Consider the following 19,117-nt stretch of genomic DNA (forward strand, 5'->3'; position numbering starts at 1 on the left):
TTAGTTCTGGAAATTGAATTAGATTATTATATCCTACTTTTCCAAGGTAAATAGAAGCAAATTACAAAGTTTGCACGCCATTGAAATCATGTTTTTTATTCTGATTCATACAAAAATAAAAAAAAAATATACTTTTAAATAGTCTTGATCACAAATATCTTATGTGACTCAGTGGTTCAAACTACAAGCGATTCCTGTATGCATTCTAATCACGTAATCATATGTCACTCCTGTCTGTCTCCTGTTTCTTGGCAATGGCAGCAAATTTCTGAAAATGATATAGATGATATCAGGCTCCCCATGATTAGGACAAATTATTGCTATTTACAGCATGTTTTATATTCTAGAGGAGAATCAACTTTTATGTTTGGCGTAGACACAGAGACAGACATGCTAAAGCAGTGAGAGAAGGGTAGCAGACAGAAAGAACATGATTTATAGGTTATGCCCACTGAACACTGAACTTGCAGCTCTGCATGCATAATTAAAAAAAAAGGTTTTAATACTGTAATTACACATATGCTTTAAAGTATGTTTTTATAGCTAGACTGCTATATTAGAGGCCACTTTCTGTTTTTTTCTATATTCAGTATCAATTGATGTTTCCTTCTCTAGGAATAGGAGGTGTACTTTTCTTGCATCAAAGTCTATAAAGTTGTAGGTGAAGCTGCATACAAAGCCAAATATGTGTGTTTATACTTTTGCTCTGCTACTTCAATTATGTAATTGTACAGTGTGCCCGTAAAGTCATGGTGAACTTTTGACCAGTCACTGGAAAGCAAAAAAAACAATAGAAATGTAAAATCTGCTCTAAATAAAAGAAAAACTCTCCCAGTTTCATACCTATTCAGTGCAGTTCAATGTGGGCTCCATTTGTTGCCCTACACACATCCAAATGACAGCATAAGCTTGTGGTTGCATGATGCCACAGACCTGGCAGTGTATTAATCAGAGTTCAGTTTATCAGGTGTTAATCTGGCTGGGGGCTCAGCAACAGCTTAAATGAGTTTGTTTTGTTTGATTGGTTCTTGTTATCTCTCCTCATGAACAGGTCTGATATGATTAGGCCAGAAAAAGGGTGCCAAAATGTAAACTATAAAAGTGCACCATGACTTCATGGACACATTGTATTTAATTTTTGCGAGTGCTGCATTTATTGTATACTTTGAGGGTATGTGCACACGTCAGGATTTTCTAGCAGAAATTTCCTGACAAAAAAACGGACATTTCTGCCAGAAATCCGCATGCGTTTTTTTTCGCATTTTTGATGCGTTTTTGGTGCGTTTTTTCCCAAATGCATAGAATAGCGGGAAAACACAGAAAATCCACAAAATTAATGAACATGCTGCTTTTTTACTGCAATGCGTTTTTTCTGCACATTTTTGTGCACAAAAATTTGCAGAATGCATTCTAAATGATAGGATGCATATGTCTGCAGTTTGTAATGCGTTTTTATCGCGTTTTTATCATGAAAAAAGAGAGATAACCTGAAAGTGTGCATATACCCTGATGCCGTAAAAAGAGGTACATAAAAAAATGAACCTATAGTGCAGTGTTCCCCAAGTCTGGTCCTCAAGAGTCACCAACAGGTCATGTTTTCAGTATTTCCTTAGTATTGCACAGGTGATAATTGCATCACCTTCACAGGCAATAATTCCATCACCTGTGAAATCCTGAAAACATGACCTGTTGGTGGCTCTTGAGGACCGGACTTGGGGAACACTGCTATAGTGCATGCTAATGTTGTCTCTGCAGAAACTGAAAAATGTACAATTTAGTATTTTTTTTATTAAAAGTCATGAGAAAATACTGAGAATGTCATTTTTATAATAATAAAAAAGTAAAGATAAAGCAGAAATACAATATACTACATATTCCTGTTAAAAAAAATTCTGCTAAAAGTGTAATACTTTTAGGAATAAAATATATTTCAATTTGATGTCTAGTTGATTTTGAAACAAATAGTTTTTGATAAATATTAGTTATGACATTGCAGAGCAATAAGTTCATTGCAGTTATATTTATTCCTTGGCAAGTGAAATGAAAACGTTTGCCAAATGCCTTTCATTACATATGTAAACCACCCACACATTAGTATGGAACCCTGGCAGGGCATTACTTGATAGTGAGATGTTCTTTAGTAATAGGAAGTAGTTAGCATTCCATGACTTAGATCATTTCCTTAAATATAATACGTTGCTAACACATTGAGAACACTGTCCATACTTGCTACCTTCTTGAGGATTACTTGTAAGGAAACGTCTTTCGTTACGAATTCATCATAAGTTTAAGTTTATTTATAGGGTCAAGGGGTTGTGATAACATTAAAATCAAATTAATTCAATCAAAAACATCTCATCTTTAATAATGTTAACTATAATTACTGAGCTATTCCATTTATTGTACAGTACCAGTCAAAAGTATAGACACACTTGACCATGCAATCGTTTTCTGTATTCGCATTGGAATGTGCAAATTGTAGATCCATGCTCTAGGCAGCAAAATCATGAAGGAACACATATGGACACAAGTAGTAAAGAAACACATGGAAAACAAAATAGAATATGTGTTAAACCCTAGATTCCTCAGAGTACCCATCTTTTAGGGTACCGTTACACTATACGATTTACCTACGATCACGACCAGCGATATGACCTGGCCGTGATCGTAGGTAAATCGTAGTGTGGTCGCTGGGGAGCTGTCACACAGACAGCTCTCCAGCGACCAACGATGCCGAGGTCCCTGGGTAACCAGGGTAAACATCGGGTAACTAAGCGCAGGACCGCGCTTAGTTACCCGATGTTTACCCTGGTTACAAGCGTTAAACTAAAAAAAAACAAACAGCACATACTTACATCTGGTGTCCGTCAGGTCCCTTGCAGTCTGCTTCCCGCACTCAGTGACTGCCGGCCGTAAAGTGAAAGTGAAAGCACAGCCGCTGTGCTCTGCTTTCACTTTACGGCCGGCAGTCACAGTGCGGGAAGCAGATGGCAAGGGACCTGACGGACACCAGAATGTAAGCATGTGCTGTTTTTTTTTTTTTAGTTTAACGCTTGTAACCAGGGTAAACATCGGGTAACTAAGCGCGGTCCTGCGCTTAGTTACCCGATGTTTACCCTGGTTACAAGCGAACGCATCGCTGGATCGCATCGCTAGATCGCTAGATCGGTGTCACACACACCGATCTAGCGATGACAGCGGGAGATCCAGCGATGAAAGAAAGTTCTAAACGATCTGCTACGACGTACGATTCTCAGCAGGATCCCTGATCGCTGCTGCGTGTCAGACACAGCGATATCGTAACGATATCGCTGGAACGTCACAAATCGTACCGTCGTAGCGATCGAAATGTTATAGTGTGACGGTACCCTTACTGTGATGACAGCTTCAAAACCTCTTGGCATTCTCTAAAGTAGCTGTCAGTCACTTAGAATGTCTTATAATGAGCACATATACTTTGACAACAGTTCGTTTTTTGAATCACTGGCCTTTAGAACTTTTTTTGTGACCATCAGCTGTGCTTTGCAAAGGTAGTGTTGGTATACAGTTTTGTAAACTGTTGAGATCTGTTCCACAAGTAATTAAGTAAGAGAGAAACAATGGTCCATCATTACTTTAAAACATGAAAGTCAGTCAATTTGGAAAATTGCCAGAACCTTGAAGGTATCTTTAAGTTATTTCATGAAGTCCATCAATTGCTATGGTAAAACTGGCAAAATAGCCACCACTGAGGACTCTAAACAAAAACAAAAGATTTGTTTGGACCATGAATCACAAGAACTGAACATCAGAACGGTGGAAATCTGTACTGCCATCTGATGAGTAGTGTTGAGCGATACCATCCAATATTTGAAAGTATCGGTATCGGATGGTATCGGCCGATATCCGAAAAATATCGGATATCGCCGATACCGATATCCGATACCAATACAAGTCAATGGGACACAAATATCGGAAGGTATTCCTCTATGGTTCCCAGAATTCTCAAGGAGCGGAAACTCTCCTTCAGGCCCTGGGATCCATATTCATCACGCGTCCAATCACAAGCCGCGACGTCATCGAAGGTCCTTAACGCGCTCATTCTTAGGAATGAGCGCGTTAATGACATTCGATGACATTGGTTGCGTGAGCGGTCACATGACGCTACCGCAACCAATCACAAGCCGCGACGTCATCGAAGGTCATTAACGCGCTCATTCTTAGGAAGGGAATCATGGCGGTTGCAGCGGTGACAACCTGGGCGCGTCCGAGGGTAAGTATATCAATATTTTTTATTTTTATTCTTTATTTTACACATGAATCTTAATCCCGATACCGATTCCCGATATCACAAAAATGTCGGAACTCGGTATCGGAATTCCGATACCGCAAATATCGGCCGATAGCCGATACTTGCGGTATCGGAATGCTCAACACTACTGATGAGTCAAAATTTGAGATTTTTGGTACCAACCACCATGTCTTTGTAAGACACAGTAAAGATGAGTGGATGATTCGACATGTATAGGCTCACGCTGAATCATGGAGGAGGTGGTATAATTGTGTGGGGGTGCTTTGCTGGTGACAATGTTGGTGATTTATTCCAAATTCAATACACATTTACCACAAAATCCTGCAACTACATGCCAACCTATCTGGTATGCATTTAATGGGACCATCATTTGTATTGCAACAGGACAATGACCTTAATTAAACACATCTCCAGTGTTAGAATCTGTTTACTTTGTTACTATCCGCCATTTTCTTGTGGAGTTCTGGCTGCTGGTCTTTTTCCTCTGGTGCTGGGTTTGTCTTGGGTCAGGTGTTTGTTCCACTCTTTATTAACCAGCACCTGCCTCCCAGTCCTTGCTGGACAATAGTGTTAACCTGCTTCAGCTCTAGCTTGGTGCTTTGATTAGTGTTCTATGTGTGTTATTTGTGCAGTACTGGTACCTCTGGTTCTGCTAGCCTTTGTTTCTGTTTTCTATTGGTTTCTGCAGCCTTCTCTGTGTTTTCCACTAGGAGGTGACCCGTTTTTGTTCCCAGTCCTTAGTTCTTTTAGGGTACCCCTTCCCCTTATCTATAGGTCGTCGCTTGAGATTAACCTAGGATTGTTGATGGGTCTATTCGCAAGGAATGGGTCGCCCACTCCATCGAAGGGTTTCAGCCTAGTCATAGTGCAGGGCCAGTTTTCCCTCTTCTACCTTAGTCCTGTGTTGCAGATCCATAACATCCAGGCTATGTAATGATTATGTGACCAAGAACGAGAGGGATGGAGTGCAGCGTCATGTGACATAGCCTCCACAATCCGAAACCTATAATAGATGAAATGTAACCATAATCAAAAATAATTAAAGGTGCAATGAAGTACTATTTCAAGCAGACTTATAAATATAAAACCTAAAAATAATCATTGAATACCCTGAAAAGGATTAACAGACTATTTGCTTTATTCTTAAGATACCAATTTGACAAAACAGGATGAAATAAACATGAACAAGGCAAAATTTAAAAGCACACACAATATTAAAAATTGGAGGCGGAGGAACATGCACACCATGAACCATGCATAGTCATGCACCAGCAGAATAATAAGTAAATATATGTATATGTACAAGTGCATTAAAAATAGGTATATAAAGATAAGAGTTGTAATAAAATAAATAGTGAAGGATGAACATCACAACCACAAATGTGGATCATTAAAAAATAGGTAATGAAAAGCAATTACTGACCCAGGTTCCTGGTAGAGAAGCTGCCACCGCTGCATGCTCCAATGTACGTTTCACACAAGTTACTCTTCACTATTTTTTAATTATAACTCTTGTCTTTATATATCCATTTTTTTTGCATTTGCACCTCATACATAAACATATTTACTTATTATACTGCTAGTTCATGACCGAGCATGGTTCATGGGGTTCATATTCCTCCGCCGCCAATTTTTAATATTGTGTGTGTTTTAAATTTTTGTCTTGTTCACATCTTTCTTTTATGGTGTTTTGAACAAATTGGGGTCCTAATTTAACAATAAAGTAAATAGTCTGTTAATTCTTTAGATGTTATTCAATGAATATTCAAAGCATTTTTTAGGTTTTTATTTCTTTCACAATTATCTGATCTCATCTTAATTGAGATGGTTTGGGATGAGTTGGACCACAGAGTGCAGGCATAGCAGTCAATTTATCAGCACTTCTGGGAACTGCTTCAAGCGTGTTGGAAAGCCATTCTAGGTGACTCCTTCAAGCCTGTTGGAAAGCCATTCTAGGTGACTCCTTCAAGACTGTTGGAAAGCCATTCTAGGTGACTCCTTCAAGCCTGTTGGAAAGCCATTCTAGGTGACTCCTTCAAGACTGTTGGAAAGCCATTCTAGGTGACTCCTTCAAGCCTGTTGGAAAGCCATTCTAGGTGACTCCTTCAAGACTGTTGGAAAGCCATTCTCAGTGACCCCTTCAAGCCTGTTGGAAAGCAATTCTAGGTGACCCCTTCAAGTCTATTGGAAAGCCATTCTAGGTGACTCCTTTAATACCGTTGTAAAGCCATTCTAGGTGATCCCATCAAGCCTGTTGGAAAGCCATTCTAGGGCACTCCTTCAAAACTGTTGGAAAGCCATTTTTCAGATGACTTTTTGCTACTTGAAAGAATATCAAGTGTATCAGACAGAACAAAAGGAAGGAGTAAGTTTTATAAAATATTGTGGTTTGTTATCCATGTTTTTCTTTAGGCTACTTTCACACATCAGGCTTTTTGTTTCAGGCACAATCCGGCAACTTTTGAAAAAAACGGATCCTTTTTTTACGCCGGATCCGTTTTCTTCACATAGAGTTGTATTAGCGCCGTATTGTGCCTGATGGGCAGACGTTTCATCCGTTTTTTGTCGGATCCGTTCAAATAGTCGTTTCCGGCAGACGGAGAAAATGTCCACTGCAACTTTTTCTGTCTGGTGGAAAAAAATGCACAGTGACGGAATCGGCCAAAAACACATGAAATGGAGGTGTGAAACAGTAATCTGGTGTCCGGATCAGGTTTTCACAGCATTTTCCATGCAAATCAGGGAGATTTTCGGTTCTGGGGTCTTTCTCTCTCTCTCGTCCCCGGAATCAGAAAGTCGCAAAAATATCCATACACATTAGAGACGTCCGGATCCAGCTAAAAAACGGATCCAGCGCATCAGTTTTTTGCAATTTACGTCGGATCCATTTTTTTAAACATTGGCCGGATTTAGCCTGAAACAAAAAGCCTGATGTGTGAAAGTAGCCTTACTCTTTGTTTTTATATGTTCCTTCGTGGTTTCGCTGTCTTCAGTCTGAATCTACAAATTGCACATTCCAAAAAGAACAAGGAGAACTATTGCAAGAATACTTGTGTCCAAACTTGTGACTGGCACTGTATTAAAGAAAAAATGGGGAGTATGGTTTGGGTTGCCAAATTTTTGTGATGCAATTGTGGCCCATACCAGTGCCACTCAAAGAGTGAACTAACAAAGCTAGCTGTACTTTGGTTGCCCATGGCTAAAAAAGAGAAAATATCTCTTCCATTTGACCAATGTAACTAAAATTGCATTGTGAACAAAGGAAAGGGGCTATTTTCAGAGAACTTGATAACTGTTCTGTGATAATGCATATTTTAGCCCAAAATTAAAACGTAAAATCCAACTTACTTCAACATATGGAATAAGTGGGGAAGGGGAGATCTTTACACTCTAAAAGGATTTTAAAACCTTGAGGTGAAGATTTTATTTATGTAAATGAATATTTTTCCGACTAAAAGTCTTTTTTCCTGCTGGGTTTAATTACAAAATCCTGCACTGATGACCTATAACATTTACTTTATGTTGCTGGCTGCAGAATGAGTAAATAAATGAAGCCTTGGTCACTTTAAAACACAAAAATTTGCTCTGTTTTTTCCATTACTAATTGTAAACCAAATCTCAAATGAGAACCTGCATGGGGAAAATTTAGCAAACAAATAACGATGCGTATAGGTATATTCACCTGTGCAGACTTTTGTGTATATGCCATGTATCTCAGTAGTGTGATTGTAAAAATTCATGTGCTTGCTGCCAAAACTATCCCATCCAGCAATTTTTGCTGTATAAAAGCAATATATTTTCTGGCACAAACAGCTAAGCTATTTTTTTGCTTGCAAGAAAAATGTTCTCTCTCCCCTGAAAATCTATATGACAAACAGCAGTACCAACAGTATTACTATATTAATACCGAAGTTCAAGTACAAACATATAAATATAAATACTAAACAAACGTATTCCGCAAACACTGTGTTCCTGAATTCCACTATTTCTGCACTTGTAAAAACTTGAAATGCTTTTAACACATTTTGATCAAAATGTCTGAGACTATCTATAAACAAACCAATCCATGTTTTTGGCCCATTGCAAAAGATCTAACTATGCTTTCTAATGTCATTTTCTAGGTACGGTAACAACACTCGTAGTTATGTAATAAGAGTGGGAGATTATCACACACTTGTCCCAGAGGAGTATGAAGAAGACCTAGGAATCCAGCAGATCATAATACACAAAGATTACCGACCTGATGGAAGCGACTATGACATAGCTCTTATAAGACTACATGGCTCTTCTGAACAGTGTTTATCGTTCAGCACCCATGTCTTACCAGCCTGTTTACCAATGCGACGAGAAAGACCTCATAAAACAGCATCAAACTGTTATATCACAGGATGGGGCGATACAGGTAAAATTTCTTGTTTTCATATGACACCCTTTTATTATTTAGTGACTAGCTCTCTCACACTATATGGACTTGTGAGTTAGGTGTCGAGTTCCCACCACTGCACAGGGGGAATCTCAAACCATGTCCTCTGCGATCTCCCATTCTTCCCCAGCCGCAGTGGAGTCTGCTCAGCAGAGATGTCAGTCCCAGCATCTGGCTCAAGCTGATACTGTGCGGTTCGTTAAAGCTGCGGCCCCAGGTTCAGCCTTTGTAACCAGCATTGATTAGCGGTGAGCAGACGTTCCAGGGACTAAGTCCTGATTTTCATCTACTGAGCATGCCCGTGGGACGACATCTCATTGGAGGTCGGAGGTCACATGCTCAGGTCCTGTAGTGGCTCCGATTGGACCACTAGGAAGGTCCCGTGGGCTACATCTAAAAAAGGCTTGCATGGCCACTTGGCCATGCGCTACTATAGAACTGAAATTGTGTGTGTGTGGATGTATGACTGAAACTGGTGAAAGCTCCTTAATCAATCACATCCCTAGTGTTGTTGAATTGGGTGATTGAGCTACCTAGCACCAGAGTGTGCCATCCAGCACTAGACACGAATTACCGCATCAATTAGCAGCCACCGCCAGTGCGGCACCATGCGCAACCAGTGCGTTTTCCTAACCCTAGTTAGGGTGGTTAGTGGCGTACGCCAGAGCAGCGCTGTATGCACTCTGTGCAGTAAATCTTTACTTACTCCTGACAACTGGTCAGTGTAGGGTGGGAACTTCTGCTTGGACTTAGCATCTGACTCAGGGCATCCTCTGGCGTGGGCTCAAAAGCCACCGAGGGTCAGAGCGAGTCCAATCACCAGCATAGAGGGGGTGAATCATAGGGATCCCACCAGCATCCACCAGCTGCACCCTGTGACTACTAACAGGGCACAGCATCCATTTAAGTGACTCTGTGAAGCAAAAGAGTTTGCTTCCATTTACACTGAGTGAGGTCTAAACCACGTGTGAGCAAGTGTTCCATCTCTGCACGGTGGATCCCGCGCTGCAAACGCACCTCATATTTCCCTTTATATTATTTGGGGCATTCCACTAGCCCTAACATTAAACTAGCGCCAGAGTCTGGCTAGTAATGGCGGACGAACAGCGACTACAGCAGTACATCCAGCAGCTGGAGGGCTAAGGTGGGATTTATTATATCCCTCCTGTCGGACAGGGCATTGGAGTGCCTACACCGCTGTGGGAGCACGACGATCATGTGGTGCAGAGTGCTCCGCAGTTCTTGAGCACTCTGAAACAGGTCTTTTTGGGACTTCGTGTCACCCATGATATGGCGTTGCAACTGCTGCCACTGACACAGGCTTCGTCCATGGTCAGCCATTTTGCTGTCCATTTCTGGACTTTGTCATCTGAGCTGGAGTAGCCGGATAAAGTCCTCATCCCTGTATTCTGGAGGGGACTAGCTGACAATGTGAAGGATGCCTTGGCCACTAGGGAGATTCCTGCCACACTGGAGGAGCTAATAGCAATATCTACCTGCATTGACCTTCATTTTAATGAGCGAAGGTTGGAATGAGCCCAGTGTAGGCAGAGGTTTCGGCCGGCTCCTACCTTCACCAAACCTCTGGAATCTCCAGTCCAGGCATCTGAGCCACATGAGACCATGGAGGTGACACGAGTGGGGTCTAAGTCCCGGGCCGCTTGTGCACTCAAGCTCTGTCCTGTCTGCCAGCAGTTGAGACATTATGCCAGAAAATGTCCCCAGTGGTTAGGAAAACGTCAGCGTCTAGTGGTTGTAGGAGGAAGTACACTAGACACAGAGATGTTTTCCTCCAAATTGTCCTTCAAGCGGACAATTACCATAGGCCCATCCACTCATACTATAGAGCTTTGCATGGATTCCAGGACGGAAGGTGTTGTGAATTCTGTGGCTGAATTCACTCCTGTGGTCACAAGTGGTACTGCAGCTTCTGAGCTTCCTCCCTCAGGTGTTCTGGTGAGCTCGTTAACTGCTTCATTACTTAACTCCGCCTGATGCTGCTATCCTTGCTCCTTGTCAATGTTTCAGTGTTGGATCTGAGCTTCTCCTGATTGTTCCTGTGACCTGCTGCTCTGTATAGCTAAGTGCTTTTTGCTTTTTTGTTGCTTTTTTTCTGTCCAGCTTGTCTTTTGTTTTGCTGGAAGCTCTGAGACGCAAAGGGTGTACCGCCGTGCCGTTAGTTCGGCACGGTGGGTTTTTTTGCCCCCTCTGCGTGGTTTTGCTTTAGGGTTTTTTGTAGACTGCAAAGTTCGCTTTACTGTCCTCGCTCTGTCCTAGAATATCGGGCCCCACTTTGCTAAATCTATTTCATTCCTACGTTTTGTCTTTTCATCTTACTCACAGTCATTATATGTGGGGGGCTGCCTTTTCCTTTGGGGAATTTCTCTGGGGCAAGTCAGGCCTATTTTTCTATCTTCAGGCTAGCTAGTTTCTTAGGCTGTGCCGAGTTGCCTAGGTAGTTGTTAGGCGCAATCCACAGCCGCTTTTAGTTGTGTTTAGGATAGGATCAGGTGTGCAGTCTACAGAGTTTCCACGTCTCAGAGCTCGTTCTTGTATTTTTGGGTATTTGTCAGATCACTGTGTGCGCTCTGATCGCTAAGCACACTGTGTTTCTGGATTGCCTTCATAACACCTGTCATTAGCAAACATAACAGTACAAGGAGCCCAAACTAATGATTCTCACTAGAGGGAAAGAAAAAGTTCTGACATCATTTTTTTTTTTTTTTTTTCTGCTCTGTGTTCACTTTTTTTTTTCCCCTAGACATTTGGGTGATTCTGGACACAGGTGTGGACATGGATATTCAGGGTCTGTGCTCTTCAATGGATAATCTCGTTATAAATGTACAAAAAATTCAAGATACTATTGATCAGAAATCTATGTTAGAACCAAGAATTCCTATTCCTGATTTGTTTTTTGGAGATAGAACTAAGTTTCTAAGTTTCAAAAATAATTGTAAGCTATTTCTGGCCTTGAAACCTCATTCTTCTGGTAATCCTATTCAACAGGTTTTGATTATTATTTCTTTTTTGCGCGGCGACCCTCAAGACTGGGCATTTTCTCTTGCGCCAGGAGACCCTGCATTGAGTAGTGTCGATGCGTTTTTCCTGGCGCTCGGATTGCTGTACGATGAGCCTAATTCAGTGGATCAGGCTGAGAAAAATTTGCTGGCTTTGTGCCAGGGTCAGGATGATATAGAAGTATATTGTCAGAAATTTAGGAAATGGTCAGTACTCACTCAGTGGAATGAATCTGCGCTGGCAGCTTTGTTCAGAAAGGGTCTCTCTGAGGCTCTTAAGGATGTCATGGTGGGATTTCCTATGCCTGCTGGTTTGAATGAGTCTTTGTCTTTGGCCATTCAGATCGGTCGACGCTTGCGCGAGCGTAAATCTGTGCACCATTTGGCGGTACTGCCTGAGGTTAAACCTGAGCCTATGCAGTGCGATAGGACTATGACTAGAGTTGAACGGCAGGAATACAGACGTCTGAATGGTCTGTGTTTCTACTGTGGTGATTCCACTCATGCTATTTCTGATTGTCCTAAGCGCACTAAGCGGTCCGCTAGGTCTGCCGTCATTGGTACTGTACAGTCCAAATTCCTTCTGTCCATTACCTTGATATGCTCTTTGTCGTCGTTTTCTGTCATGGCGTTTGTGGATTCGGGCGCTGCCCTGAATCTGATGGATTTGGATTATGCTAAACGTTGTGGGTTTTTCTTGGAGCCTTTGCGGTGTCCTATTCCATTGAGAGGAATTGATGCTACACCTTTGGCCAAGAATAAACCTCAATACTGGGCCCAGCTGACCATGTGCATGGCTCCTGCACATCAGGAAGTTATTCGCTTTCTGGTGTTGCATAATCTGCATGATGTGGTCGTGTTGGGGTTGCCATGGCTACAAACCCATAATCCAGTATTGGATTGGAATTCCATGTCGGTATCCAGCTGGGGTTGTCAGGGGGTACATGGTGATGTTCCATTTTTGTCGATTTCGTCATCCACCCCTTCTGAGGTCCCAGAGTTCTTGTCTGATTATCAGGATGTATTTGAAGAGCCCAAGTCCGATGCTCTACCTCCGCATAGGGATTGTGATTGTGCTATCAATTTGATTCCTGGTAGTAAATTCCCTAAAGGTCGATTATTTAATTTATCCGTGCCCGAACACGCCGCTATGCGCAGTTATGTGAAGGAATCCCTGGAGAAGGGACATATTCGCCCATCGTCATCACCACTGGGAGCAGTGTTCTTCTTTGTAGCCAAGAAGGATGGTTCGCTGAGACCGTGTATTGATTACCGCCTTCTTAATAAGATCACTGTTAAATTTCAGTATCCCTTGCCATTGTTATCTGACTTGTTTGCTCGGATTAAGGGGGCTAGTTGGTTCACTAAGATAGATCTTCGTGGTGCGTATAATCTGGTGAGAATCAGGCAAGGAGATGAATGGAAAACTGCATTCAATACGCCCGAGGGTCATTTTGAGTATCTAGTGATGCCGTTCGGACTTGCCAATGCTCCATCTGTGTTTCAGTCTTTTATGCATGACATCTTCCGTGAGTATCTGGATAAATTCCTGATTGTTTACTTGGATGACATTTTGATCTTCTCAGATGATTGGGAGTCTCATGTGAAGCAGGTCAGAATGGTTTTTCAGGTCCTGCGTGCTAACTCTTTGTTTGTGAAGGGATCAAAGTGTCTCTTCGGTGTGCAGAAAGTTTCATTTTTGGGGTTCATCTTTACCCCTTCTACTATCGAGATGGATCCAGTTAAGGTCCAAGCCATCCAGGATTGGATTCAGCCGACATCTCTGAAAAGTCTGCAAAAGTTCCTGGGCTTTGCTAATTTTTATCGTCGCTTCATCTGTAATTTTTCTAGCATTGCCAAACCATTGACCGATTTGACCAAGAAGGGTGCTGATTTGGTTAATTGGTCTTCTGCTGCTGTGGAAGCTTTTCAGGAGTTGAAGCGTCGTTTTTGTTCTGCCCCTGTGTTGTGTCAGCCAGATGTTTCTCTTCCGTTCCAGGTCGAGGTTGATGCTTCTGAGATTGGAGCAGGGGCGGTTTTGTCACAGAGAGGTTCTGGTTGCTCAGTGATGAAACCATGTGCTTTCTTTTCCAGGAAGTTTTCGCCCGCTGAGCGTAATTATGATGTGGGCAATCGAGAGTTGCTGGCCATGAAGTGGGCATTCGAGGAGTGGCGTCATTGGCTTGAAGGAGCTAAGCATCGCGTGGTGGTATTGACTGATCATAAGAACTTGACTTATCTCGAGTCTGCCAAGCGCTTGAATTCTAGACAGGCCCGTTGGTCGTTATTTTTTGCCCGCTTCGACTTTGTGATTTCGTACCTTCCGGGCTCTAAAAATGTGAAGGCGGATGCTCTGTCTAGGAGTTTTGTGCCCGACTCTCCGGGTTTATCTGAGCCAGCGGGTATCCTCAAGGAAGGAGTCATTGTGTCTGCCATCTCCCCTGATTTGCGGCGGGTGCTGCAAAAATTTCAGGCGAATAAACCTGATCGTTGCCCAGCAGAGAAACTGTTCGTCCCTGATAGGTGGACTAATAAACTTATCTCTGAACTTCATTGTTCGGTGTTGGCTGGTCATCCTGGAATCTTTGGTACCAGAGAGTTAGTGGCTAGATCCTTCTGGTGGCCATCTCTGTCACGGGATGTACGTACTTTTGTGCAGTCCTGTGGGATTTGTGCTAGGGCTAAGCCCTGCTGTTCTCGTGCCAGTGGGTTGCTTTTGCCCTTGCCGGTCCCAAAGAGGCCTTGGACACATATTTCGATGGATTTCATTTCTGACCTTCCCGTTTCTCAAAAGATGTCAGTCATTTGGGTGGTCTGTGATCGCTTTTCTAAAATGGTCCATCTGGTGCCCTTGGCTAAATTGCCTTCCTCCTCTGATTTGGTACCTTTGTTCTTTCAGCATGTGGTTCGGTTGCATGGCATTCCTGAGAATATTATTTCTGACAGAGGTTCCCAGTTTGTTTCAAGGTTCTGGCGAGCCTTTTGTGGTAGGATGGGCATTGACCTATCCTTTTCCTCGGCTTTCCATCCTCAGACTAATGGCCAGACCGAACGAACCAATCAGACCTTGGAAACATATCTGAGATGTTTTGTTTCTGCAGACCAGGATGATTGGGTGTCCTTTCTGCCGTTGGCTGAGTTCGCCCTTAATAATCGGGCCAGCTCGGTTACCTTGGTTTCTCCATTTTTTTGCAATTCTGGGTTCCATCCTCGTTTCTCTTCAGGACAGGTTGAGTCTTCAGACTGTCCTGGTGTGGATTCTGTGGTGGATAGGTTGCAGCAGATCTGGACTCAGGTAGTGGACAATTTGATCTTGTCCTAGGAGAAAGCTCAACTTTTTGCTAATTGCAGACGCCGTGTGGGTCCCCGACTTCGTGTTGGGGATCTGGTTTGGTTATCTTCTCGTCATATTCCTATGAAGGTTTCCTCTCCTAAATTTAAACCTCGTTTTATTGGTCCGTATAGGATTTCTGAGGTTCTCAATCCTGTGTCTTTTCGTTTGACCCTCCCAGAGTCCTTTTCCATACATAATGTATTCCATAGGTCGTTGTTGCGGAGATACGTGGCACCTATGGTTCCATCTGTTGAGCCTCCTGCCCCGGTTTTGGTGGAGGGGGAATTGGAGTATATTGTGGAGAAGATTTTGGATTCTCGTGTTTCTAGACGGAAACTCCAGTATCTGGTTAAATGGAAGGGTTATGCTCAGGAAGATAATTCCTGGGTTTTTGCCTCTGATGTTCATGCTTCCGATCTTGTTCGTGCCTTTCATGCGGCTCATCCTGGTCGGCCTGGGGGCTCTGGTGAGGGTTCGGTGACCCCTCCTCAAGGGGGGGGTACTGTTGTGAATTCTGTGGCTGAATTCACTCCTGTGGTCACAAGTGGTACTGCAGCTTCTGAGCTTCCTCCCTCAGGTGTTCTGGTGAGCTCGTTAATTGCTTCATTACTTAACTCCGCCTGATGCTGCTATCCTTGCTCCTTGTCAATGTTTCAGTGTTGGATCTGAGCTTCTCCTGATTGTTCCTGTGACCTGCTGCTCTGTATAGCTAAGTGCTTTTTGCTTTTTTGTTGCTTTTTTTCTGTCCAGCTTGTCTTTTGTTTTGCTGGAAGCTCTGAGACGCAAAGGGTGTACCGCCGTGCCGTTAGTTCGGCACGGTGGGTTTTTTTGCCCCCTCTGCGTGGTTTTGCTTTAGGGTTTTTTGTAGACTGCAAAGTTCGCTTTACTGTCCTCGCTCTGTCCTAGAATATCGGGCCCCACTTTGCTAAATCTATTTCATCCCTACGTTTTGTCTTTTCATCTTACTCACAGTCATTATATGTGGGGGGCTGCCTTTTCCTTTGGGGAATTTCTCTGGAGCAAGTCAGGCCTATTTTTCTATCTTCAGGCTAGCTAGTTTCTTAGGCTGTGCCGAGTTGCCTAGGTAGTTGTTAGGCGCAATCCACAGCCGCTTTTAGTTGTGTTTAGGATAGGATCAGGTGTGCAGTCTACAGAGTTTCCACGTCTCAGAGCTCGTTCTTGTATTTTTGGGTATTTGTCAGATCACTGTGTGCGCTCTGATCGCTAAGCACACTGTGTTTCTGGATTGCCTTCATAACACCTGTCATTAGCAAACATAACAGGAAGGCAACTTCATGTCTTCTGCCATCTCCCAACGGCACGCAATCCCCTGGTTATGCTCGCCAAGCCTGTCACTGTACGAGTGGTGAATGGGTCGACAGTGACCTCACAGATAACACACCAGACCATCCCATTTACTCTTTCTATGTCGCCTGTTATGATAAGGTAATTCAGTACCACAATGGACATAGAGGTCAGAGCACATACAGTGACCTGACAATAACCCAAAAACATTGAACGAGCTCTGAGACGTGGGAACTCTGCTGACCGCAATCCCTAATCCTCTCCAACCACACTAGAGGCAGCCGTGGATTGCGCCTAACGCTCCCTATGCAACTCGGCACAGCCTGAGAAACTAGCTAGCCTGAAGATAAAAAATAAGCCTACCTTGCCTCAGAGAAATACCCCAAAGGAAAAGGCAGCCCCCACATATAATGACTGTGAGTTAAGATGAAAAGACAAACGTAGAGATGAAATAGATTTAGCAAAGTGAGGCCCGACTTTCTGAACAGAGCGAGGATAGGAAAGGTAACTTTGCGGTCAACACAAAACCCTACAAAAACCACGCAAAGGGGGCAAAAAGACCCTCCGTACCGAACTAAAGGCACGGAGGTACTCCCTCTGTGTCCCAGAGCTTCCAGCAAGCAGGAAAAAACAAATAGACAAGCTGGACTGAAAAAAACAGCAAACAAAATAGCAAAGCGGAACTTAGCTATGCAGAGCAGCAGGCCACAGGAACAATCCAGGAGGAAACAGGTCCAATACTAGAACATTGACTGGAGGCCAGGATCAAAGCACTAGGTGGAGTTAAATAGAGCAGCACCTAACGACTTCACCACATCACCTGAGGAAGGAAACTCAGAAGCCCCAGTACCACTTTCCTCCACCAACGGAAGCTCACAGAGAGAATCAGCCAAAGTACCACTTGTGACCACAGGAGGGAGCTCTGCCACAGAATTCATAACAGTACCCCCCCCTTGAGGAGGGGTCACCGAACCCTCACCAGAGCCCCCAGGACGACCAGGATGAGCCATATGAAAGGCACGAACAAGATCGGGAGCATGGACATCAGAGGCAAAGACCCAGGAATTATCTTCCTGAGCATAACCCTTCCACTTAACCAGATACTGGAGTTTCCGTCTTGAAACACGAGAATCCAAAATCTTCTCCACAATATACTCCAACTCCCCCTCCACCAAAACCGGGGCAGGAGGATCAACAGATGGAAACATAGGTGCCACGTATCTCCGCAACAATGACCTATGGAATACGTTATGTATGGAAAAAGAATCTGGAAGGGTCAGACAAAAAGACACAGGATTAAGAACCTCAGAAATCCTATACGGACCAATGAAACGAGGTTTAAACTTAGGAGAGGAAACCTTCATAGGAATATGACGAGAAGATAACCAAACCAAATCCCCAACACGAAGTCGGGGACCCACACAGCGTCTGCGATTAGCGAAACGTTGAGCCTTCTCCTGGGACAAGGTCAAATTGTCCGCTACATGAGTCCAAATCTGCTGCAACCTGTCCACCACAGTATCCACACCAGGACAGTCCGAAGACTCAACCTGCCCTGAAGAGAAACGAGGATGGAACCCAGAGTTGCAGAAAAACGGCGAAACCAAGGTAGCCGAGCTGGCCCGATTATTAAGGGCGAACTCAGCCAAAGGCAAAAAGGACACCCAGTCATCCTGATCAGCAGAAACAAAGCATCTCAGATATGTTTCCAAGGTCTGATTGGTTCGTTCTGTCTGGCCATTAGTCTGAGGATGGAAAGCCGAGGAAAAAGACAAGTCAATGCCCATCCTACCACAAAAGGCTCGCCAAAACCTCGAAACAAACTGGGAACCTCTGTCAGAAACGATATTCTCTGGAATGCCATGTAAACGAACCACATGCTGGAAGAACAATGGCACCAAATCAGAGGAGGAAGGTAATTTAGACAAGGGTACCAAATGGACCATCTTAGAGAAGCGATCACAGACCACCCAAATGACTGACATCTTTTGAGAGACGGGAAGATCTGAAATAAAATCCATAGAGATATGTGTCCAAGGCCTCTTCGGGACCGGCAAGGGCAAAAGCAACCCACTGGCACGAGAACAGCAGGGCTTAGCCCGAGCACAAATCCCACAGGACTGCACAAAAGAACGCACATCCCGCGATAGAGATGGCCACCAAAAGGATCTAGCCACTAACTCTCTGGTACCAAAGATTCCAGGATGACCAGCCAACACCGAACAATGAACCTCAGAGATAACTTTATTCGTCCACCTATCAGGGACAAACAGTTTCTCCGCTGGGCAACGATCAGGTTTATTAGCCTGAAATTTTTGCAGCACCCGCCGCAAATCAGGGGAGATGGCAGACACAATTACTCCCTCTTTGAGGATACCCGCCGGCTCAGATAAACCCGGAGAGTCGGGCACAAAACTCCTAGACAGAGCATCCGCCTTCACATTTTTAGAACCCGGAAGGTACGAAATCACAAAGTCAAAACGGGCAAAAAACAGCGACCAACAAGCCTGTCTAGGATTCAACCGCTTGGCAGACTCGAGATAAGTCAAGTTCTTATGATCAGTCAAGACCACCACGCGATGCTTAGCTCCTTCCAGCCAATGACGCCACTCCTCGAATGCCCACTTCATGGCCAGCAACTCTCGATTGCCCACATCATAATTTCGCTCAGCAGGCGAAAACTTCCTGGAAAAGAAGGCGCATGGTTTCATCACCGAGCAATCAGAACTTCTCTGCGACAAAACAGC

At 43.6% G+C, this 19,117-nt stretch overlaps 1 protein-coding gene across 2 annotated transcripts in view; it reads left to right on the forward strand.

Annotated features, from left to right (window-relative positions):
- PRSS12 (serine protease 12) overlaps positions 1–19,117 on the forward strand; it is a 305,892-nt gene that overhangs the window by 273,578 nt on the left and 13,197 nt on the right. For both annotated transcript variants that reach the window (XM_069743759.1, XM_069743760.1), the window contains one exon: positions 8,413–8,693. In XM_069743759.1, the coding sequence (XP_069599860.1) occupies positions 8,413–8,693 (281 nt within the window). The remainder of the gene's footprint in view (positions 1–8,412; positions 8,694–19,117) is intronic.

This window comes from Ranitomeya imitator, chromosome 1 (assembly GCF_032444005.1).
Source record: "Ranitomeya imitator isolate aRanImi1 chromosome 1, aRanImi1.pri, whole genome shotgun sequence".
NCBI lineage: Eukaryota > Metazoa > Chordata > Amphibia > Anura > Dendrobatidae > Ranitomeya > Ranitomeya imitator.